This window comes from Rhynchophorus ferrugineus, unplaced genomic scaffold (genome assembly GCF_030347505.1).
Source record: "Rhynchophorus ferrugineus isolate W39M unplaced genomic scaffold, kcgeb_rfMv2 rfM8, whole genome shotgun sequence".
In the NCBI taxonomy this organism is placed as follows: Eukaryota; Metazoa; Arthropoda; class Insecta; order Coleoptera; family Curculionidae; genus Rhynchophorus; species Rhynchophorus ferrugineus.
The window spans coordinates 30,077,514-30,104,978 of record NW_027472587.1 but is presented as its reverse complement, the minus strand read 5'-3'; the positions used below and the strand labels follow the sequence as shown (position 1 = coordinate 30,104,978).

The 27,465-nt window shown below is 32.1% G+C and overlaps 1 protein-coding gene across 1 annotated transcript; it reads left to right on the top strand.

Moving 5' to 3' along the window:
- On the top strand, positions 1–26,184 carry LOC143200441 (monocarboxylate transporter 12). Its single transcript, XM_076410857.1, has 9 exons — positions 1–162; positions 3,982–4,108; positions 16,023–16,166; positions 16,229–16,324; positions 19,689–19,853; positions 19,906–19,999; positions 20,053–20,339; positions 25,653–25,841; positions 25,900–26,184. Exons 1-9 carry the CDS (start codon positions 55–57, stop codon positions 26,013–26,015), a joined length of 1,326 nt encoding a protein of 441 aa, XP_076266972.1. The 5' UTR covers positions 1–54; the 3' UTR covers positions 26,016–26,184.
- Positions 26,185–27,465: the final 1,281 nt, after the last annotated feature.

Here is a 27,465-nt window from a genome sequence, read left to right as displayed (position 1 = left end):
CTATTACACATTATCTAATTATTGACGATCGTGTGGTGTGGTGTGTGGGCGATCATGTTGAGAAAATATAAGAGTGTAATTGAAAATGGTGTTAAATACGAAGCGGTGCCACCAGATGGCGGTTGGGGATACGTAGTCGCGACTGCAACAACAGTTATCTATGTAAGCCAACGTACAAAGTGTCCTTTATTGTTTTATCCTCGTCAATTTCTATTAATTCAAAGATGTAGTTAAAATTTTCAGAAAAAACATATATGTGTGTTTCTATATTTTTGATGATGGGTGAGACATTATTAGTGTGTTATTTAACAAGGGTACAATTTGCATGGTGCATCAACAATCGACATTTCACCGCTATCTAATCTATACTCTTTTAAACCAATTCAAAAACGATAAGACACTTTATTGGTTGTTCTCCACAAAATAACATCATTACGGCACAACAGTGTCACAATATAATTATTATGATTAATTTGAGTTTGAATGTTCTGAAGCTACCTGTTTGTAAAATCTACCTCAATAACAGTACACAAATCCAACAAAATCATTCAGTGAATACCAAACAACTTTCACACTAAATTCACTTTAATTCATCGAAATACTATCCTTCCGAAGTTATAGATTCAGTCCAGAGCTGCTCTACGTCTTTTTTACGTATTTTTACGTATTTAACTTGCCAAATTTCTTTTCTTTACCTAAATTATATTGAGGTTATAAAACAGACAGTGGTCACTGGTGGCAGATCACAATTATATGACAGATGACGAAACAACCTGAAGGAAAATTCGCTAAAATATATCAATTTAACCTCCACTTGAAATAAAAAAGTTGCTTCTCTAAAAACACTGTAACTTTGTTATGAAATCTTGACACGTGATGATATTATATCATTCAAATATAAGGTGATTAAAGATACATATTTATGTTATATGATAATTACCTGTATAAAAACTTCAGTGCCCAAAATTATTTAACACCGTCACCATTTTTCAATGTTAACAAATAAATAATCACCATGTACACCAATGTACAATATATTTCGTTATTCTTTTATAATATTATATAACATCACACGATCCAACAATAGTAAATATTTAAATATTTCTTTCACTTCATAACTTAATATTTGCTAATTATCGATGAAAATAAGTAAACACTAATTAAATATTAAATAAATGTCGTTGATATCTAAAGTAGAGTAAAGCTTAACAGCACATACTATTGCTGCACATACAATAGTTGAACACTAATTAGATATTAAATAAATGTCGTTGATATCTAAAGTACTGCTTTAACAGCACATACTATTGCTGCACATACAATAGTTGAATTGAACACATACAATAGTTGAACACTAATTAGATATTAAATAAATGTCGTTGATATCTAAAGTACTGCTTTAACAGCACATACTATTGCTGCACATACAATAGTTGAACACTAATTAGATATTAAATAAATGTTGTTGATATCTAAAGTACTGCTTTAACAGCACATACTATTGCTGCACATACAATAGTTGAATATATAAAGAGACCTATAGAAAATTGTAAAAGTACTCTATTGTTGGTACTGACAAAATTCTTCATTAAACCTAGTTTGATATGTAGGAGGTTTATTGTTGGCGGAAAAGCTTCTTTGAATTTTCTTGCATGCCATCTTCGTAATAATTTATTTATCATCATAAATATTACTGAGAATTTTAGTTAAATTAAATGTTGAATTGCTATATTTCCATATATACACTTACTTTTTAATTGTTTTCCTAATTGCAAAAGGTTGAAGGCGCAGATACGTCTATTTCAAAATAAACTGCGGAGAAAGCCATCCAAAATCACACACATATATTTTTCAATTTTTAAATATCTCAATTTATTTTCTCAGAAAGCAGCACTATTATTAAAATTTGCTTTTAATGCTTTTTGGAGAATATAATGTAGACTGAATATATTTTCCTTTCCATTAGATTAAGGCAGAGGAACATATATATTATCTATTTTCGTTCAATTATCAATAATAAAACATGTATTGTTTAAATTACATATAAAATGTTAATAAAATGGATTGCTATATAATATTATTAGGTCGTTCGGTTAAAGTTATAAACAAAAAATGTAGAAAAAGGAGTCTTGTGAATATAAACAAGTCAATGAAAGTGATGCTCAAATTAAACGGAGTGCATTTTGAATTCATTTATTACGTAAACCCAAAATGACTACTGATTATTTAAGAACCTCAAAATATACTAGAAAGAGATTCGGTTGAAGTGAAGAAGTTTCAATTGAAGCCTATTTTTAATAACAAGAAGCACAAAATTTCAACAAGAAAAAATTTCCTTAAAAATTGTTGTACTAGTAACGTCCGGGATTAATTGTTAGATTTTTTTAATTTATCTTCTTATTTACAACAGTAAATTAGAATCGCACGAAATTATAATAAAATATTTTAAAAAAAAACCATTGTGATTATACGTAACACGTCAAATGAAAAGTCCCCGGCCTGACACATCGAATGCGCTATCAGAATTAAATCTATATGTTTTTTAGCTGTCGGATCATCAGTTTGTGAATTATAACATTTTCAGTGAAGCAACTTTTGTTATTGTGAAAAAAGGAATTTTGCTTGTTGATAAAATATTGCCTTTTAAAGGGAAAAAATACAGTTGAAGCCAAAACTTGGCCTGATGCCGAGCTTCCGGATATTGCCCCAGGAAAATCAACTATCAAGACTTGGCATGCTAAGTTTAGATATGGTGAAATGACTACCGAAGACTGTGAATGCAGTGGTCATCCAAAACATTTAAAAAATATACAAAATGATTTTGAATGACCGTAAATTGAAATTGAATGAAATAACAGACACTCTAAAGATATCAACAGAACGTATACATCATTTGATTCACGAATATTTGAGTATGAGAAAGCTCTATGCAAAGTGGCTGCCGCGCGAGCTCGTTTTTGACCAAAAACAACGACGAGTTGATGATTCGGAGTAGTGTTTGAAGATGATCAGGTGTAATAAATCCGAGTTTTTGCGTCAATATGTGAGAATGGATGATACATGGCTCTATTGCTTCACTCAGAAGTCCAATCGACAGTCATCCGAGTGGACTGCACACAATGAAGCCGCTCAAAGCGTGGAAAAACACAACAGTCGGCTGGCAAAGTTATGGCGTCTGTATTTTGGGATGCGCATAGAATAATTCTCATTGACTACCTCGAAAAAGGAAGGAACAGCGACAATTACATAGTGTTATTGGACCGTTTGAAGGGAATCGCCGAAAAACAGCCGCATTTGAAGAAGAAGAAGGTGCTGCTTCACCAAGACAATGCATCGTGTCACAAGTCAATGAAAACGATTGCAAAAAGATCAAGAATTAGGCTTCGAATTGCTTTCTCGTCCACCGGATTCTCCAGATCTAGCCCACAGCGACTATTTCCTGTTCTCATATCTCAAAAGAATGCTCGCTGGAAAGAAATTTTCGTCGAATGAACAGGTGATGGACGAAACTGAGGCCTATTATGAAGCAAAGGACAAATCGTGCTACAAAAATGGTATCAAACAGTTGGAGGGTCGCTGTCATTAGTGTATCACCCTTGAAGGGAATTATGTCGAATAAAGAAAACTAATTTTACCGAAAAATGTGTTTTACTATGGTAGGCCGGGGACTTTTCAACTGACCTGTTAAGTAGCCGTAAGTAATTCACAAATATTGGATTTATCAAGTGTTTTGAATTAAATTAAGTTTCATTATAAGCTTTTAATACCTATAAAAGTAATCAGTCATCTCATCTTTATTGATATTAGTGTTTTGCATAACGATTTAATCTGATGTATCAGTATCAGATTTATACAGCAATAAACTGAAATTATTAACTTAAATAAAGTAGACTGTTGGTTATTCGTTATCTAATATAATGATTCATATTTGCTCATATTTTTATATATTATTCAAGTATCTTATTTTATATTTTGCAATAGATTTCAACAGTTGTACCATTTGCTGGATTTGGTATCATTTTCAAGGATTACTTTGCATCAATTGGTGATGAAACCAAGGGCATAACACTCACCAATAGTATTTTTAATACAGTCAGTTTTTTCATGGGTAAGTTATACTCTTATACTAAAAATGAAAGTGATATAGATGTTGATGGCTTAAAATTAAAGTTATTTTTTACAATAAAGAAGTTATTTCAATTATATATCAGAAAGTACATATTCTGCGTTATAATCATTCTAACTAATATCTCTAGGTTAATTTTTTCAATTCGTACATATAGGTCACCATAATTTACGAAAAAAATTATGAACTTCCAAATAAATGCCAAATAGTAACACATGATAGCCGATTGGTCTATATTTATGGAAAGTACATAGAGAAAACACCATTTTCCAACCAACATTTACATCTGCATTTTAAAAATGTCCAATAATATTTTTAGTAGTTTAGGGTAAATGATGTTGCTCGCTGAATGAAGGTAAAACGAAATGAAACAGCGGTGTTTACATTATGTGACCGTTACTTATTGGCTATATAAAAAATGTGAAAAATACAATTGGGCAGTCGATGGTGGCATGTCTAAACCAAACGATGCTTGAGCACTGAATCAATCGAAATACCCTTCAATAAAATCCCAGATAAACGTTTCTAGTTGGCGCTGCTGGCACGCCCCCCCCCCCTGTTCAACATCTGGGATTATATTTCTGGATATTTTGTAGACCGTTATTCCACGATGTAAAATTCGACATGCCTCAAGGTCGCTACAGTAGGTTTGCCATGAGAACCAATTTTGATACATCCCGACACTTGATCTTATTAACGTTATTCTAAATTCCTCTCGGATAATAGTACCCTACTTAGTACTTTTTTTATTCACATTAATTTACTTACCATGCCTAATAATGCTTGTATTCCATTTTTTAATATTCTACCGTCTACCAAATTTCGTGGCTAGTAAGTATGGAACTCTTACTATTAGTGTCATAAAAGTTACATTATACTTTTTATAGTGAATAAATTTTGACCAAATATCTATGTACTTTTTCATACTATTGACAGCAAAATATTGTTTTGATTTTAGGGCTATGAAATAGATTAAATGATGAAGGTTAGCAAACTATTATATCAGCCACTTCTGATTGGTGTTAGATTAAATACAACAGACTGTTATGATCTGCGTTTTATCTTAATAATCACGCTTTTAGTATAAAAACAAATGATTTTGTTTAAATCAGTCTATGCTATGTTATACTTTTAAGTCAATATTTATGTAATTCTTTGTTATTGTCATCATTTGCATTATTACATTTCTTAGAAAGTTTTAAACATGTTCAATTATGTTTATTTGTATATTCATTTATCACTTTGACTTTGTATTATATATCAGCTGACCAACCAATATTAAATTTTCGAAATACCAAATATTCAAATAATAAATAGACAATAAACAGATCTTGAAAATATTTTCCATACTTTGTATATTTATATCCGCTTTCGTATATTTATACCAATAGCACACCAAAACTTAAGGGAAATGTGGCTATCTATAAGCACCATTTATAAAGAGGCTACAGGCTAGCATTATAGACTAATAGACTGAACCAAAGAATGCAGAATAAAAATAAATGAGATAAAGTCTATTCCTATTCATTTTACCAACAAGAGGCTAACAAACCACCAGTCTTGAAATTGAATGGTGCTATAGTACCATATATAAATAGTGCTAATAGCTGTATTGGCCCCTTGACAGAAAATCCATAATGGCAATTCACAACAATATCCTGATCTACAGCCACGTGTTCAAACCAATATGGCTATATGGTACAGAGGTGTGGAACTATACTCTGTACCCGGGATGTGAATATGAATATGAGCAATGTGAATAGGATTAAAGTATTTCCGAATAAGGTATTGTGTAATGCAGAGGATACTTTTTACACTTTCATGAAAACCCAGGGGGGCTTCAACTACTACCTTATGACACTCTGTTTACAGATTGAAAAAGACCAAACCCTGGGAACTTGTGTGACAGTAAGTGAGTGAAGGGGTGTAAGATGTAAGAAAGAGACCATAGATTGTCGCTGGATTGATTATAGTGTGTAGATTATACGGCAATTGTTAGCAGTAAATTAATTGTTTTAGTTAGTTTTAAAAATACATAAATTTAAAAAAAAACATATATATCCGCTTAAAGTATAATGCATTGACCTCGATAAATAGTAGATAGATGGGGCTATGTCTGGTATATATACCGCAGGCGAGATTCTAAACTCAAGTTTATGGATTACATAATAATATATAGTATTCAAGCATTTCGTACAGTCCAACCTAACAGTATTCAAAGTATTAGTTTAATTACTCAAGAAAACTACGAAGGATATTTCCAAATATATATCTAATAGAGAAACATGTATATTGTGACAGATCTATTTTTATCGACAAGTAGAAAAAGGTGTATGGAGATTTCGGAAAACCCAGAGGCCTTTGTGATATTTTTGCTAAATGTTGTTGCCGTATTTTTCAGCAATAAGTTACATTTTTTATTAGTTGAGATATTTATTCAGACTTTTCCTTTTAACAAAAATAAACTTATTTATCCCTACAAAGAAGACATTTGGCTCGTAAACCAAAGTGTTAAGCAGAAGACAAAATATTTATTAACCTCCCTTGTTTGTTTAAAATATTTAATTACAATATTTAGAGTGTCAATTAACTATGAGGCTTCAATCTGTGCTGATTATGAAGACCACAGACTGGCAGGTAATTACATGAATAGTCATCATCATCAACTCATAGCCGGCGCCAGGAAAGAGTTGGTGCACTTGTGTTTGTTAAATCACAAGACTTATATCTACTTATTCTTATAATATTCTTCACCAAATCTCGCCACTGTTGTCTTCGTCGACTTCGAACAATCACAATTTCTTATTTTTTATATCGTTCTCTATAAACTTTTACCCATGTCTTCTTTGAGCTACTCCTTGACACTTTCATCCAGTTGATCGATCTCGCCAAAATTCTCGTGAAGAATCCATTTGATAAACCTATCCAAAACAATCTACGTCTGTGGATTTGTTTCTCAAATAAAGAAGAATGTGGGTAATGAAGACTTCAAGCTCACAGATGTTTGACTATAACCATGTCCAAATCTTAAGATCATATAGAAGGATTAGCAAAATAAAAGTTTGAAATAACCGGGTTATAGGCCTGAGGAATACTGCGGGTGCAATAATATTTCCCATCCAAGTGCTTTCAACTCTTCCTTGACCGATTTTATTTTATGAGACAGTGCGTTATCGTGCTGTAAAATCACTTTACCATGTCTTCAAGCGCACTCTGAGCCTCCTTCGATCAATACGTGGTTACTATACAATACAGCGATTACTATTCACTGTTTCGCCAGGTTTCAATAGCTCGTAATACACCGCAAGTCGATCGGCCGGCTTCGCCAGCTGATAACCATAATCTATTGCGCTAAAAGTTCCCAAATAAATACACTTTTCATCACCCGTCATTATTCGATGCAGAAATTACTTCCGAGCATACCCTTGAAGCAGCATTTCCCAGAAAATTTTCATATTTTCCATTTGCCTGTCATTCAACTGATGTGGCACCTATTTTTACCATCTCATCATATTATATATTCCCCATTACACGTATTCGGTCGCTAATAACTCTTGCTTCAATTTTTTTGGGTTTAAATGACGAACGTTCTGATAGTTCTTTGACTTGCCCGTCGAAATCACCACTTTGGATTTTCAAAAACACGTCTCACATGTTTCTAAGACTAAAGCTTACTCACCGCGAATTCCTACCAGCAGATGACTTTCAGTGGCTTTTTAACTTTAATTAATAAAAAAAGAAATGCGTGTCGCAAATTCAGGTTTTCAGGCAGGAAAATTGACATTTTAAAGAGGTATAAATCTATGGCATTGTTAATTTCGCGAAATAAAATATATACTGACTTTGAAGCTTGGTATCAGTACAATAAAATCACATATATGTCAAACGATAGCATTGCATATCTAGGCCCAGCGATATCTGTTTAAAAAACCGGTAAAAACTTACCGGTACAGCTCGTATGTAATTCTCCTAAATCTAGACAACTTGTTACCGCAATTTATTTTTCTTCTCTTAACAAGTGCTACAGGAATGCTTTTAGAACGTAGCATACCGAAAGATTTCAATAAAAATATTGCTTTCAAATAAAATAGTACACTTATTTATTAACAAATAATGATGAAATCTAGAATTGAAAACCTACAAATAAATAACAGTCACACTCTTCACATGTCTAGACCTGACAAGATAAGCATTTATAAATATACGTTATATTTAACTATTACTTACACATGGTAATGTACTATATTTTTAGATAAAAGCAGCGATGTGATTACATCCATTAAAATAATACCTAATCTATATACTTTACTAGTTTTACGAATTCTTATCATTTTCTATAACAAAAATATTTCTTATAAAATGACAAGCAAAATCAATGCATTTTAGCAATTGCGAAAATGTTACAATGAAGAATAAAATGTGGGTTTTTCAAAAACTTATTAATTCTTTTGTATAGCTCAGAGACTTGGACATTATGATAAACTGGCATCTGTAAACTTGAGGTATTTCAGATACTATGCTTAAACTAAATTATACAGATTTTCTCCAAAGTTGTATTGGAAATGAAGTTATGAAGTTATTATTACTGGTAAGTCAAATGAAAGTTTCACGAATTCTTCACAAACAAATTTGAATGCTTACGAGCAACTGCAGAAAAGATAAGGATCATTTTTGAGCACCAGTTATGGATTAGTGATGATGTTCAATTATGGTTAAGTTTTCGCTATGATTGTTAATTATCTCCGCCAAGGTTTAACCGCCAAATTCAGTGGGCCCTTCAATTCTTGATTTTTTAACTTTTTTACAAGTGAACAAGCTTTTTGCCTTCCACAACAAATTCGAGATTTTTGGACTCCTTTGGACGATTTCTATAAATTATTTTAAATATATCATATCTACCATATGCCTCGACAAAGGTACTATGGCTGATTGCATCAATTGTCTACATAAAATTATAATGGCCAAAAATTCGCTACAACTCCACTTCTTCTGGGGCGAAATATAATATTTTTCATACAGCAAAAAACGATGATTTCATAAGTTGTCAGACCGATTGGAGTTCCACAGGGGAGTGTCTTGGGACCACTCCAGTATCTGCTCTATACTGCTAATATCCCCACAAAAAAAGAAACAAATGTTGGAATACTTGTCGACGACACAGTTATCATAGGGAAAGATGTATCTCTATCTAATTCTGTAGAAAAGGTACAAGTAGCAGTTAACAAGATCTACAAATGGACTAGACACTGGAAAATACAGCTTAGTAACTCCAAATCTTTGCATGTTAATTATGCGTTCGGTAAAATGACAAAAACCTAATGATATCAGAATCAGCTAAATACTTTGAAATTCATCTCGATGTTAGGTTAAATTGGAAACATCATATTAGACAAAAAGACAAAATCAAGCAACTGTACTGGTTAGTCGGAAGATACCCTCAACTTGACCTAAATTCAAAGAGATTGATTTCAGTCATTCATCAGTGAATCATAAAGCTAATTTGGACCTATGGGGTGCAAATATAGAGTTGCACTAAAACATCTAACCAACTAGTAATTCAACGCAATCAATTCAAAGATCTACGATTAATTACCAATCGCTACGTAACCAACGGAGATCTACACGGTTACCTCGAAATCAAATGTTTAAACGAAGTGATCCAATATTTCGCCTTAAAACAGGATAAGGATAAGTTTACTAAAACACAGCAACGTTGAAGCAATACAGCTACTGGGCAGCACGCAGAAAGATTAGAACGAACCAAAGCACACGAAGTTGTTTACTGCATAAATGTATCTTAAGTAGTTTAGTTTTATTTTAATTTTGAGGATATATACTGATGTATTAATCCCGTACTCGCTTTGCTTGTATTTTAATGAAAGTACAGCAGAACACTAGTAATAAATGAACTTGTAAATTAAGATTGTAGTATCTAATGTAATACGTAGTTTATTAAAAAAGTATATAGTCAAACAACAACAATTTACTGTTCATAACGGGTGTTATATTAAATATACAATTATTAGTGCTTAACAAACTGTATAAGGTGAACTATCTTGAGTTTTTTTAATGAATGAAATTTGTAAAAAAGGTAGAAAAGGTGACCCAATACAATTTCCTAAAAAATCTAACTAGAATTACGAAAACTTTAATGGTTCACAAATACATTTGTTGATGTAAAATTATACATCAAATACACTTTATTTTTAACTGTATCTTTCCTCTATACATAGTAAATTTGCTAAATAACTGTATATAAAAAGAAAATCATGAAAAAAAAACAGAAATGTAAATATTATTTTTATAATCAAATAATCATCAGATAGTCCAAGAGACCCAGAGCAGAATTTATTGGAAATCCTTTCTATTATGATAACAACCGAAATCGACTATCAAGCTGCCAGAATATGATTTACGATCGACCATATGAAGACGGTGGAATTTAATCCCGAGAAATTTATTTGAATGGTTTTTTTTGTCCGCTATATGAAACCGGAATATCCAAACTATAAAACCAGCATAAAGTTGGGGAATATGTTAATTCTGATTTCATGAGTTATCTTGTAGAAACAGATATTACTCTCCAATAATTTTCAAGTACTTTAATACTTAAGGTACTGTAAATATATAACAGGCCAATTGAAAAGTCCCCGGCCTACCATAGTAAAACATATTTCGTTTTGGCAATTTTTTTTATTGAACATAATTCCCTTCAAGGGTGATACACTGATATATATAACGACCCTCCAACTTTTTGATACCATTTTTGTAGTACGACTTCTCCTTTTCTTCAAAATAAGCTTCAGTCTCGGCGATCACCTCTTCATATTACGAAAATTTCATCGCAACGAGCAGTATTTTGAGATCTGAGAACAGGAAATAGCCGCTGGTGGTCAGATCTGGAAAATACGGTGTATGAGGAAGCAATTTGAAGTCCGATTCATGGATTTTTGCCATCGTTTTCACTGACTTGTGACAGTATTCATTGTCTCGGTGAAACAGCATTTTCTTTTTCTTCAAATGCGGCCGTCTTCGGCGATTTCGTTCTTCAAACGGCCCAATAACGCTATGTAAAAATCGCTGTTGAAAATTATTCCATACCAACCGACTGTTGCGTATTCACACACTTTTTGGAGCGGGTTCATCGTGTGCAGTCCACTCGGATGACTGTCGATTGGACTTCGAAATGAAATGATGGAGCCATGTTTTATCCATTGTCACATATCGACGCAAAAACTCGGGTTTATTATGCTTGATCATATTCAAACACTGCTCCAAATCATCAACTCGTCGTTGTTTTTGGTCAAAAGTGAGCTGGCGCGGCACCCACTTTGGACCCACTTTGTTTGAATGAGATGATGTACACGTTCAGTTGATATCTTTAGTCAATTTACAGTCACATTCAAAATCATTTTATGCACAGAGCTTTCTCATAACCAAATATTCATAAATGATATGATGTACACGTTTAATTGATATCTCATTTTGTGGATTTTTTAAATGTTTTCGTCGGTAACAACCTCTTTTGGGCGTCCATTACATTCACCGTCTTCGGTGCTCATTTCACCACGTCTAAACTTAGCATACCAATCCTTGATGGTTTATTTTCCTGGGGCAGTGTCCGGAAACTCGACATCAAGCCAAGTATTTGCTTCAACTGTACATTTTCCCTTCAACAAGCAATATTTTATCAACACGTGAAATTCCTTTTTATCCACTTTTTTTTCACAGTAATAAAAGTTGCTTCACTCAAAATGCTGTAATTCACAAAATAATGATCTGACAGTCAAATTTATACACACATCTTTTGAGGGTTAGGGCTAGCTAAAAAAACATGGATTTAATTCTACTAGCGCCATCTATGTGTCAAGCCGGGGACTTTTCAATTGTACTGTTATATAAAATATTTTACAGCCAGATACCAAACGCTCTCAAATCGGTTGCTGTAGCACTTTTAACCAATGAAAATGATTTGGTTAATTACGGAAACCACAACATGATTCATCACACGAATAATTCAGATTAGCTAGTGGCAAAATGTATTTAGAATAAAAGCCTCCAAACCAAATTAGAAAACACTCGTTATAATTGTCAACTTTGTACCTGTCACACCTGACAAAGCTGTCGATACATGGGGATTTTGGACTTTTTTGGTAATTAAATACTTTCTATAGAAATAATTTGTTTTATACACAAAGAATTTCGGTTTAATTTTTTTTTGTCGACAAAGCTTTTGTTGAAAGCATCCAGTTCGAATTGGATGCATTTTTCAATATGGCTGCCAAAACAAACTTGAAGAACTTAATAGACTTACGTGTTAAATATTCTTATTTTGTTAACTGTGATTTTATGGTTCTCTTTTAAGTTAAAATGATTTGTTTAAGTCTGAAGATATCTCAAGTGTTGTATCCCAGTACGTAGTACCGTTTCAAATTGAGTGCACAGCTTTCCCAGGGATCAATAAATGGTGAATAATAATCTTTCAATAAATAATGAAATACTGATGGGAATCTCTTGTGAGATCTGATATAAAAGCAAAAGGGTTTGTTTGTATACATTTTACACTGGCTGGCTACAAACCGAAATGTGGAAAGGCATTGCTTAATAGGGGTGCAGTTTCTAGTTGTTATTTAAATTGTATGTTAAGTCTTGTATAATGTTAACTATATGTAATTGATTTGAAAAAATACAACATGCCTCTATATTATCTGTGACATAGGAAAAGGAAAACATGGACCCAAATATGTCAGAAAACGTTATTGAATTGCACAATGAAGTTATTGAAGACTAGCTGTATGATAGATATAATTCGACAATGCTTTTTTACTTTGTTGGTAAATGATGTCTCGACTGTTCTATTTAATTCCCAGATTATGCACAAAACTTAACTTAACAAGCACTCTATCCAATATTTTATACCACCAAAGACCTGTACTTGTCCAAAATAAACTGTATAGAGCATTCTCAACGAGATATGCTTAGAAACATAATAGTTAGATGTTATTTATTTTGGTGAATGAGAAAAGTGAACAAAATAGTAAAAGGGAAAAATAAAACTTTTTTATTACAACATCTAAATATAACACAGCTTATATGGATAACTTACAATTATATACTTACAATAAATATTTGTCAAAAAAGAGATTTAAATAAATAATCTAATAACAAATATATTGTACTATACTCTATATTTGGCTAAGTTATATTTAAAATAATAAAAAATGTTCCATATTTAATATTTTATTAAACTTTGTGTTTTTAAAAGTATAAACTGATTTTTCTCAATTTGTTTATATAACATTTTTATATATTATTAGTATAACATATTGTGATTAAACATAGAAAATTCTGTGAATTCTCCTTTAAAATAATATTATTAATATAAATTTCACATAATTTAAATGTGATTTAAAACATTTATTGCATTTTTGTTTTTACTATTACTACTACTACTATTATTATTATTACCACTATTATTATTACTGCTATTATTATTATTAAAATATTTTAAATTTCTCTCTACTCATATAGTCAGTCGCTCCCTCTGGTTACAAATGACCGCTAAACTTGTTCACAGGTAATATGTGGCAGATTTCCTCCCAATATCTCTATACCTTGTGCTAAATTGCATACTACCGAACGATTAAAACATATCTGATATTTCGGATGAACTATGACCGATCGTCATGGGAAAACTCTACCACAGTTTCCTACGATCGTTTATCTTAACTAAGGATACAAGATCTTCTGAAGAATTATCAGTTAATCTCGAAAAAATTATAAAAATTAACGTTGAAAAATTGACAAAACCAAAAAATACTGCCTGAAGCTAGTAATTTTTGGTATTGTCAATCAGCCTAGTCTGGAGCTAGTAATTTTTGTTTTGTCAACCAACCTAATCTGAAACTTGTCATTATTATCTAATTTCCACTTCACCCTGGGCGGCTCACGGATTTCAAATATCAATAAGCGTTGGAAAGGAGCAGGCTTTAGTAGTAGATGCCTTCTTCTCTTATATTACTAATCCCAAATACTGGACTTCTGCATTTTTTTTTAACTAGATCCCATTGAGATCTACAACAGGGAATGCGGAATAATTTTCCTACAATATTATATCCATCACAAATCCGCAACCGCTCACTTCACTTTCATTCACTGTACTTCCACTTAGCTACTTAAGACAAGTAGATAAAGATCTATCTCAAAAAATATCCTATGACACACAAAAAAATACCAAACAGTCAGTATTCCATGCAGTGTTTGACGCAGTGGCTTCTCTAAAACTATGTTTCACGTTATACACTAAATGCCAAAAAATACTATTAGGCTGCATTCCTGGATATATCTCAGCCTTTTTCCCCTCCACATTTTCAACAAGACGCTAAAATCACTGAATGACCTATATTATATTCAGAAATCCCACAAGGTAGTGTACTTATCCTGGCTTATTTTATCTTACCGCATCTTAGCATCTCATGAAAATCCAATAACATCATCAAAGAACCTCCAAAGACACCTTGATAAAATGTAAGTGTGGTTGAAGGAATGGCGTATTAAGGCAAATGAAACAAAATCCACCTATGTAACATTAAATGCGCATAAAAGAACATGCCAACTAATGAATATCAACACTTATCAACTTCCTCAAGCCGAGGATATTAAATATGCAATATGCACGCATACATACAAATACGCTTCTAGACTGGTGTCTAACCTGGAGAAGCACATACTTGCTAAACAAAAACAACTTGGACTTTAGATAGCAAAGATCTTTATATAAAATAACTTTTAAATAACAAGGTATTGCTATAGGAATCATTACTTAGCACTATTTGGTCACATAGAATCCAACTATGGAGTACTGCTATCGAGTCTAGTATAGCCATCATACAACGGTCCCAAAACAAAGAGTTTTCGATACTCCGTACTATGTCTCTAAAGAAATGATATAACGCGATATCCCTCTACGGAAACCCATAACGGATATAATTGAAAAGTTAGTACACCCCAATATGCTCTTTAATCAGCTAAATGTGAGCACCTAAAACGTTGAGCACCATCTTATCTGGTTATAGGGCATATATATTTTTCAAAAACATTTAGAATAAGACTATCTAATTACGATAATATCTTACAGAGAAGATCAGTTAATGAAATAATTTTCTATATGTCGTGTATTTAATATAATCATAGCATTGTAGTTATATTTGTAGTTCTGTTATATTTTCCACATTCCAAGAGGGAATAAGACTATATTCGTTCAACAAAACTTTAACATTACAACATAAAAAATAATATACAGGGTTGATGAAAAGCAATTTCTCCTAAAGTACATCTACTTTAAAATCACATCTCACTAGTAATACTTGTTAAATGAAAACATTATAACGCGTTTGAAATATGATAGTCCATAAAACATTTTAGATATAGGAGAATTTAGTTACTCAGTTAGAAGGTGTTTTAAAAGTTGTAAATTGGAAAAATTACCAGAACTTTAGTATCAGTAGAAAAGGAGTTGTTTGTCATCACCACTACGTTAGATCATACAGATCTTTAGTGATTCAGTAAAAAATCAGAGAGATTGGCTAGAAAGTTTAGATTCATTCATCGTATAGCTCGAATTTGTCCGCATCCAATTATCATTTGTTCTGTTCCCTGCAACGCTATTTTAATAACATCAAAATATTTGTGAAAACCACTTGGTTGAGGTTCTCGCGGAAAAATCATAGAAATTCTACATCATCAAATCATTATCAAAAAAAAATCACCCATCAAAACGGTATATAGATCTTTAATTAGTCTTGATATATAATATGAATAAATCCGCTTTGGATAAGATGAAAAAATAAACCATATTTTCCCCAAACCATTATATAAAAGTTATTTCTTTTTCTAGGTCTGGCAGCTAATGTATTATTGTTAAAAATATCTTTCAGAAAAGTCGCAATACTAGGTTCATTTCTTCATATAATCGGTACTTGTGGAACCATATTCGTCAGTAATTTGATACAGTCGATTATTTTTACAGGAATATTGCAAGGTAACAGCACCTAATAAGTTCTTTAACTATTTAACTTTGATTTATTGGTTTTATCATTTAAGGCATGGGATTTGGTCTTTTACTACCGTCAGCTCTATCTGCGTTCAACGAATACTTCGAGAAAAGGCTGCAATTATGGATGACTATTTCTCAAACAGGTAATAAAATATATAATTTATCACCATTATGCGTAAGCTTCAACAACACTTTTTCATTTATCTTCATTCTCTCATTCACAGAAATCAATCAGCTAAAATTTTGAAACTTAAATCACAGTGTATACTTTATTCACGATATTTCACTGATTCGATACCACCGTAATTATCCGTAGTTTGTTCTGTTACTATCTGTATATATCTTTCTTAGTAAAACTATATTTGATCACTGTATTTTGCCTAATTTATTTGTCATATCCGCATAACAATGAGTGCTCTTACTCTTCTTATACATTTTAAACAATTTCTCATATATACTCTGAATAATTACACATATGTCTACAAATATTTCACACTTTATAATACGATTTAATGCATTTATCGTATATTAATTATATACTCACTTTTAGTTCATTCTACCTTCATCACCCTATCTTGATAATTGGCAGCATTGAATCACAATCATAGTTTAAGTCACCAAGCTGTTACTTTTAACTCTATCTAACACCTGTTGACGATTCCATCATTTGTCTATTTATTATTTAACGTGTCGAATCAAGTTCATTCAAACCGAAGGTGTAACTGTAGACAATGCTTCTTCCCACATAACAGTTCTTGCTTGTATATCCTTTTCGACTTGAATGTCCATTGTAATATTTATTTGTGACACCTTAAATCAATCCAATTGAATTAAATATGTACTGATAGAAAAGAAGACGTAATACTCTGTAACCATATCCTTCAGCATTATGATCCACCATGCAACCTAATCTACCATTGTTACCGAGTAACAATTTGAAATAGTTCACTCTTTATCATGGTTTCCTCCAAATGTATATTCTGAAAGCCATTCCTTAATTGCAAATTTTGTCGATACACTTGTTGGAATATTTTCCACCAATATGCTATGGTATAATGCATTGTCCATATCAATAACTGATAGTTCCTTCAAGTTCTTTAAGATCTTATTTTGAAGCCACAGCAAAACATATTATTGTTCATTTCTCCATGAGAGTCACCCTTGAACTTAGAGGAACACACTAACTCTGCACCAGGAATAAAACCATCCTATTTCCAATATTTTTTTTATTATTTACATTACATTGTTACTAGTCGTTTCCGACTAACCTACAATTTGTCTTTATGGTAACTTACATATAGGTATGTAATTAGGAGGACCCTATCTGATAGAAAATGTGGTGAAATAGTGTTTATACAGATCATTGCTGTATTTTTTATTATATGCACCTCTCTACACACAATTATATGCAACACTACAGAAGATCAGATGGTTTGATTCTTTTGAGTCTGAGTCCTGCTCTGGTGGTATCCAAAAGGTGCAATACTTCAATATCCTCATGAGAATGGAGTCTTTCCTCATGCCCATTGCAATTCTCTTGATTTCTTGACTGACTGTGGGTATCTCGATGTAGGTAGCCAGCTCTGTAGTATTTGGGTGCCTCCACAATACTTCTCAGGACTTTGTTCTGAAAAATTTGTATTTTGTTTATGTTACTCCTTGTAGAACATTCCCATAATTGAACTCCATATGTCCATATAGGTTTCAGTGTTTGCTTATATAATAGCAATTTATTATGTACTGATATTTGTGATTTTCTTCCAATCAGCCAGTACGTTTTCCTATATTTCAATTCCAGTTCTTTTCTTTTTTTCTTTATATGTTCCTTCCAGCCAAGTTTTACATCAACATTCATTCCAAGAGGTATTTAGCCTTGTTGCTAAATAGAATGATAGTATTATTTAATGTTATTGGTGCTTCCACGATCTGATTGTAGGTGAACTGTACTTGCACAGATTTACTTTCATTAATTTTTATTTTCCAAGCTTGTATCCAATTATTTATATTTTCACTTGCCTGATGTAATGTTCGTGTGGCTTCTTCACTATTGTCTCTGACTGCTATAATCGCAGTATCATCAGCAAGTGTATCCATCGTAATATTCTCCATTTGTGGTATATCACAAGTTTAGAGTAGATAAAGCATTGGCCCCAGTACACTTCATTGCGGTACACCTACTTTAGCTTCTTTTATTGTAAAGTAAGCTTCTTCTTATTTGACTCTAAACATTCTGGTTATAATATACGATTTTAGTAGTTCGGTGTGTTGTTTTGATAACATTTTCTGTATTTTATGTATCAGGCCTTTATACCAAACCTAATCGAAGGCTTGTGTTACACCTAAGAATATAGCTGACCTGATATTATTTTACTTTCGTAGGCTTTTTCAATAACATCTGTTATTCTGTGGATCTGGTCAATTATTATATGCTTGTTAATAAACCCAAACTGGTATGTTTTAGGTTTTTTCTCTCTGTGGTCGGTTTGATTTTTTTCAACAGGATTTTTTCAAAAACCTTAGACATTTCTGGCAGGAGTGATATAGGTCTACAGGCTGTTATTTCGTTTGGTGATTTTCCAGGTCTTGGGATTATTATAATTTCAGCCATCTTCCATTTGCTTGGGTTATTGTTTCCAACATAAAGAACAATATATCTAGAATGAATTATTAATAAATCTTATAACTAAGAACATCTAATCAATTGTTATTCCAATGTTTACCTTTTTCCATCGACTTTTTCTGCCTTAACACCATTTTTATTTTCATCTTGCCGTGAGTGCCCATTCTCCCATTCATATTCCATTCTCCCGTTCAGAAATATCAATAGCTCATGTTAATACATAAATTGAAATAACAATTCTTCATAGATTTTATTATATGTTTTCAAAATTTATATTCTTTTAAAAGCAATGCCTGAAAGTTCCATAAGACCTCTTCATCGGTTATCTTTACACCATTTAAATCATATTAATATATGATTGGCTAGAAGATTAAGGATCTATGAGATCTATGATCTATCTATTAAGATCTATGAGGCTAATGCCAACAGTGTATGACGGAATGTTTTACATTCCCTCAGGAATGTTTTACATTCCCTCAAACAGTTGCATATCTCTAAGCTTTATATGGATACTTTCCAGACTATTTGACCAAAATTAATCAGACATTTTGGCCACTTATTGTTCTTATGCCTTATATTGTTGGCTGAAATAGTCATATCGGCAAAAATAAGCGGAATTTGGAAAAATCCTTTCAAAGATATTCTAAAGATTTCAAAGCTCATACACGTATATAACAAAAATATCCCAATTCTAGAACAGACCCTCTTAAATAGTTACAAAGAAAAACGGCTAATGGTATTATTATAAATAGCAGTTATTTAAACATTATTTATAAATTTAATGATTAATTAAAATTCTGAACATACCTACGAATCATTCCATCGTCTCTAGTATCGACTCAACTTCAAGCCAATAAAAAGACTAGTATATTTCCTTAATCTTCTAGGAATGGTAATCGGATATATGTTAATGCCCCCTGCTGCAACATACTCCATGCAATACCTCGGTTTTAAAGGATCTCTAGTGGCTCTGATGGCACTCAGCATCTTTACATTACCGGCAGCACTCAGTCTCAAACCTGTAAAAATGGTGAAGGTAGAGGAATCTTATGGTAATCTAACTTATATTGAGCTATGGCAACTAAAACTGACATATTTCATCAGAAATGTTAGAAAAGCAAGCTCAGATTGAAGACAGCGAATCAGCCAGTGATGAAGATAATAATGAACCCATCGAAGAAGAATCACAGGATACATGGTAAACTTTTAACTCAACAACTTATCTCAGATAATATATTTTTCCATTCTTAGGCACCTGATTCTCACTTCCGTGAGCTTGTTGAAAGATCCCAAATATGTTAACATCTGTATCGGCTTGGCTCTGTGCTTTACGGCTGATATAGCATTTTATCCGGTAATACCTTTGGTACTGTCACATATAAATTACAGTCCTTCAGAGACAGCTACCATGATGAGTGTCTACTTTGGTGCTGATCTTGTTACCAGAATTCTGCTCTCTTTGCTTTCAATATTTATTACGTACAATAGCAGGAAGTTATTTTACTGTGGAGCATTTTTTAGCATCATATTTCGTACAGGTACGTATCTATAGTCCTTCCAATAACAAAGCCAATGTACGTCATCGAAATTTATAATGCAACGTTGTCGCACCAAATTTAAATTTTGCTTTATTTTGACTATGATATAACAAAATACAAATTTAAATGGAATAGCTAAACATATTATATTATATTTATATTATGCCATATAATTTATTTTAAAATTATAGTACACCATACATATGTTATAGAAGAAACTACAGTTATATTATACATTACAATATTCAGACACAATAGTTTAGAGGGTAGAGTCGTTTTATTATAACATATTTATATTGAAGTCTATTCCACCCCACCTACGAAGTAGAGTTCTAGGCGCATTCTTTGTGTAATCGTATACCCTGGAGGCTTAATCCACCTAGTTGACAATCTTAACAATCTTAATTAATGTATTTTACTCTGACTTGAAAGCATCACTTTGAAAGCAAGCACCTGTTACATTTAGTTCTTGTATTCTTCGCTCCTCTATTTCCTTGACAGGTCATTTTGATATCACTCTGGTTACTATTTGTGTACATTTGCCTTCGTAAAATTAGATATAATAATTGCATTCTCCCTAATACTTTTACCATATCTGCAAAATAGTTCATATTAGTTATTCGTAAATTTTAATGTAATGTTCATATATATTCTGAACAAGTACACCCATATCTATGATTTTCGAGATATGCTATATTAAACTAAACATCTTCTATATTTCTAATGGTATTTATCCAGACTAAAGGTGTTACTATCTATACCACATATCCAGACCGTTTTTAATCCTATATCCTTCCTAAGCTACATGTCTATTGAAGTACTGCCTTGCCATACCCATATGCATTCGATTGGATTAAATATGCAGCGATAGGGAAGAAGATGTAATACTTTATAGCCATATTGTTCAGCCACCTGATCTATTCAGTATATTTTTGTTGGCCTGTTTCTACAAATGCAAATTACATAAAGCCTTGTCGTTGTACTTGTGGGGAAATTTTCCACCAGTGTGCTATGGTATCATACGTTTTCCATAATAATATCTGATTATTTCTTCAGGTATTTTAATAGCTGATATTCAAGCCAGAGCAAAAGCATGTTATTGTTCATTTATCCCTGGTAGTTTCTCTTGGATTAGGTAAGGTAGGGAGAGGAGTAACAGTAACTTCTTTCCATCTTTCTGGCAATGTGGCGATATCGTGTGGAAAGAACGACGTTGATTTGGCAATCATCGACCCATTTTCGTACCTCTTCACGATTTCGAAACCATGTGGCCGCCAGCATAAATTCTCCAATATATGACCGCGTGTTATCAATCATGATGATGACTTTTCATGTGTTGTTTGCTGTTGCTGTGTCTTTTTGTGAGAATACGTCATTCAATTTCTTCAATTGACATCGGTGGACATTTGATCAAATCACCATATCAATCAATCAAAACAAAACTGACAGGTATCACAATGTTATATATAATTAGCAAATAATATGTTCTAGTTAAAGGAAATTTTTCTTCTGAACATGGAAATTATAATAATACTCGATCAAGATATAGGCTATAGGAAGTTATGTTTTACCCGATAACAAAATGATAATTATCTTGGCACTAAAACCGAAAGCATTATATAACATGAGGATACAGGCATTGTAATGATATATTGTATTCTGAATTGTGTCATCACCACCTTCGTATCACTCATCCAAAAATCTACCTATTGCATTAGGTCTATATTATCATAACTTCTTCTTAACAAATTTCTTTTATTTAGTTTTATTTTTATTATTTTATTTAGAATTATTCACCGAATTTTTTCAAATATTCACAAATAAATTAAAGTTAATCGATGTAAATTAGAACATTATTGTGGAGGCTTTACTTCAATCGCCATATTCACCAATTATATCACTTAATAAATATTTTCATCATTACTAAATAAGTATTCAGTACGAAGGTCTTTCACCAGATTCCATTTATTGGCAGAAAGGACAAAAATAAACTATAGCAAAATTAATTTAACTAGATTTCAATGCTTCAATAGACGTGTAACTACAGTAATATTTCGATAAAACACATAGACCATTAATAGCTTTCAGGTTGTACTATTATTATTATATTATTTATACCAATTCTGGTAGATTATTTCCGTAATATAAGGTAAGGGAAAGAATAATACTTTAGTTTTTCCTAATAGGTGTCTTTAGAGTAGCATATCTCCATATAGATGGCGCTACTAGAATTAAATCCATATGTTTTTTAGTTAACCCTAACCTTCAAAAGATGCGTGTATAAATTTGACAGCTGTCGAATGATTAATTTGTGAATTATAACATTTTGAGGGAAGCAACAAAAGGAATTTCGCGTTTCGATAAAATATTGCTTTTTAAAGGGAAAAAAATAAAGAAGCTGCCCCAGGAAAAACAACCATCAAGGATTGGTATGCTAAGTGTAGACGTGGTGAAATGAGCACCGAAGGCAGTGAACGCAGTGGACGCCCAAAAGAAATTGTTATCGAAGAAAACATTTAAAAAATCCACAAAATAATTTTGAATGATTGTAAATTGAAATTGAATGAATTATCAGACATTTTAAAGATATCAACTGAGCGTTTACATCATATCATTCACGAATATTTAGGTATGAGAAAGCTCTGTGCAAAGTGGGTGCCGCGGGAGGTGACTTTTGACAACGACGAGTTGATGATTCGGAGCAGTGTTTGAGGATGATCAAGCGTAATAAACCCAGTTTAGCGAGTTTTTGCATCTATATGTGACAATGAATGAAACATGGCTCCATCGTTTCACTCCGAAGTCCAATCGACAGTGATCCGAGTGGACTGTACCCGATGAACCCGCTCCAAAGCGTTGGAAAACATAACAGTCAGCTGGCAAGGTTATGGGGTCTGTATTTTGGGATAAATTTCATTGACTACCTTGAAAAAAGAAAGGACCATCAACAGTGACTATTATATTGTGTTAAAGGGCCGTTTGAAGGATAAAATCGTCGGAAAATGGCCGCATTTGAAGAAAAAGAAAATGCTGCTTCACCAAGACAATGCACCATGTCACAAGTCAGTGAAAACGATGGCAAAAATCCATGAATTGGGCTTCAAATCCACTGCATTCTCCAGATGCCCCAGCAATTATTTCCTGTTCTCAGATCTCAAAAGAATGCTCGCTGGTAAGAAATTTTCGTCAAATGAAGAGGTGATCGCCGAAACTGATGCCTATTTTGAAGCAAAGGACAAATCGTACTACAAAAATAGTATCGAAAAGTTGAAGGGTCGCTATAATCAGTGTATCACCCTTGAAGAAAATAAACTAATTTTGCCAAAAAAGGTTGTTTTACTATGGTAGGCCGGGTACTTCTCAATTGACCTGTTATTAATCTAACTGTTTGTTATAATCTTCGATAACAGAGTAACATGGCGACACCGTGTCGAAAGAATGACATTAGTTTGGTAATCATTGATTCATTTTCGTAATTCTTCATGATTTTAAAATCATGTAGCAGCCATCACAAATCTTCCAACGTATCACCGATTGTTACCATTCAAGATGATGACTTTGCGTTTCTTATTTGCAATTTCTGGTACTTTGTGTAATAATTCGACGTTCACTTTCTTCAGTTCACATCGGTACACATTCGAACAAATAATCATATTTAAATCGTTGAAATCTAAACCGACAATTAGGTTATTACGAAGCAGCATCACTATAAATGTCTAAAAGTATTTGATAGACGCAGCAGATTTCTTCGAATCAAACAACAAAAGTAATAGATGTCGAAAATTCTATTTTGAGCGTTCCATACACTGAATAATTTAATAACACTAAATTGCAATATTATTTACATTGATACTAACTACCTCTTTTCTTATATAATTTAACTTTGCGATAATAAAATGTTGTTTTCCCATTTTATACTTGATAAACAACCATTTTTACATAATATATACCAAATAGGTTTTCCTGTTTTTTTTTTCTCTAAGGAGAGTTAAATACGATACAACCCAATTTGTTGTGTATTTCCTATCGAAAACACGTTGGGTTTTTTCATTTTTCATAAGTTTTTATCGAATTTTACGCCATCCACAATTTGTTTCTTACCTAATTTTCCTCGTAAATTGTCCTTGTTTTCGGTGCGGAAAATGGAAGTTCTATAAAAAAGGAACGTCCAACGCGAAGCGGGAGAAAAAACGAGATAATTCGGTTTCGGTTGTTTGACTTTTTGCTCTGGCGTTTCATCGTCTTCATCGTCGTCGTCGTCGTCGTCGTCGTCAAAGACAAACCGAAACTTTATTAATTCCAAATCCTGCTGCGCCAGACTGCTCTAAAGTTAATTAATAAGCTGAAGAATGAAATTATATTCGCGGCATTATGAAAAATATGTTTCTGATGTGCGGAAAAAAAACTCTTAAGCTTTGATTTCCATTACCGTTGAGGCTCTTGATATTAATGATCGCGGATAACTTTTCGAAATTAACTATTAAATTTTAAATGACTGTTGTACAATGTATTTTCTCTCTTTGCGTAACCGAATGCGCGAAGACGAGTTAATTTATTTAAACGAATAATGTAAAAAATATATAAAATGAAAGAAGTTATAAAGAATACAACGTGGGGTAAAAGTCCCGCTACTATTTTGATTGCCTATAGTTTTGCTCAAAAAAAAAACTAAATTTGGTTCTCATAAGGAGTTTACTTGGTCTTTACATTTTTTTTTTTCGTTATGATTGAAAAATTATATTGGCTAAATGGTGACAGTGATTCGCTATGCAACTTTCGGATATTTTATTAAATTTCCGCTGAAGGGCAACAATGGAACTATTATTTTCAATAAATATTATGACTATTTCTGCTCGTTCTTGTGGCGTATATTTATCCATAATAAAATTTGGACATGTACACAACACAATGGTTAAAGCGAAACTGAGTTAAACGTCACATAACCAAGATGGCGCGCCCACAAAATGGCAGCTGGACTTTTGCAGCAGCTGTTATAAAATCGACACCTAATGGTGAAGAGAATTATGAATTGAGTTTAAAATACTTACTAAATCGTATATTGGCTAACGCAGATTCTGTCGTCGGACCCAACTGCTGATTATACAAAACAACTGATAAGAACTCTATCATTCGCTTGAATGTGTGCTTCTTCTATAACGGAAATCACGACTCGATTCTGACTGTTCCTTTATTCTTATTAAATTGGTTCTTGAGAATTAACTACTCTGTTTCTATTCTTAGTATTTGTTGTTTCATCTCGACATTCCTGTTTGCTTCCAAGCCTGGGACTTTTAATAATATCTTTATTTTTAGTCTGGCTGACACAAAAGAACTTCTTGGTTAAAACCATCATTATGGGCATCCTAGGAGTATTCAGAGCATTCATAGAAACCCTAGTCTCTTTGGTCATATCTGAAGAGTATCAAAGTAGATTTTCATCAGCTTTTTCCTTATACATGGTGGCCAATGGGATCACCTGCCTATCATGTGGGGCATTAATGAGTAAGTATACCACCACAAAAAGCATTAAACTCAAGATTCTACAATGTTCTTATTACAGACGTAGTAAAGTCGTATACAAACAGCGATGTTGCAACCTGTCATGTGCTGACGTTAGCATTTCTAGTTAGCGTAATCTCTTGGACTGTTGAATTTAAGTACTGCAAGAATAACTAATCTCTTTGTAAGATGTAATAATTTTCATTTTTGTACAGAAAAAAAAGTCGATGTATATCGATTATTTATAGTTTGTATTTTGAATGTAATTGTAACCGAAATCAAAATGTATAAATTACACATTACAGATTACTGGAAATGATATAATAAAAATCTCAGTTAATAGTTATTTTGAAACATCATTATTTGCTTATAACTCAATATTTATAAATAATGTTAGTATTATTTTTTTATTTTCGATAAATAAAACTCTATAGCGGTCTTTCCCCTTATCTAACTAATATATTTCATTTGTCCCTACTACTTAATGGTTAACATATTTTAAATTCATTAGATTAGAATTTAGAAGTATCATAAAATATTGTAAACGAATTTATTTTAACGAGTTTTTATAACATTAAGGCTTGGCAAGAATATATTTACAATATAATTACATAACGTTTGTATTTTGACTGTTGTTTTAAATATATTTATATTATTGAATTTAACAGTAAGCATTGGAATTATATAAATTACCCACTATAATGTTTCTGGAAAAAAAATCGTAGTCAAAATATATTTAAAAACATCAATATTTACTTACAACTCAATATTTATAATTTAATTTTAATATTATTTTTTATTTTTAATAAAAACTTTTTGTGATAATATTTCTTCTTATTTGACCAATGTATTTCAAAAAAATATATTCTGTGATGGAATGAATATGAATATATGATTTTTACTATTTAATGGTGAAATATTTTTAATAATTGTTAATAATAATCTAAAATATAACTGTATAAAGAAATATTGTGAATTTGCTTTAACAATTTTTTAAAAACATACAAACAAAATAATGCTATATAAGGTGTTTTATTATATCTCATATTTCATCTATAGAATTTTAACAATAATATATGGTAGTTAGAAAAGAGGTAATAAGGCATAGATTATATAACATTGAACACTTGAAAACAGCTGTTCAACAGTTTTTCAGCCTTTTTAAAAAATTTCCAAATATATATAACAATATAAATGTGAGCATTGTACCAATAGCATTGACACTGTACTTCGTAAGTTATCCAGTTAGTCTTCTGACTAACAAGCCCATTGGAGTGTACTAACATTCTTTCGAACTACTTAAAACAAATACTTTCAAATACTCTACTTATGGGTTCTAAAGAGATATCGCACTATATTACTTCATTAGAGATATAGCACGCAGAATGAACAATGACACGCAAGTATTTTTGGAACTGATATAATGGCTACTAACGTTAATTAGGCTTTCTAGCAGTACCTCATAGTTGGATTCTATATGACCAAATAAGTCTAAGTCATAGAAAAATAGAAATATAACTGTATAGGCGAACGTGGGGAGATGTTTTGCTTAGTTCAATCAAGAGTAGCACTGCGATCGCAACATGTTATTGTCATGAACCGTGACTAAAAAGGCATGTGGCTGGTG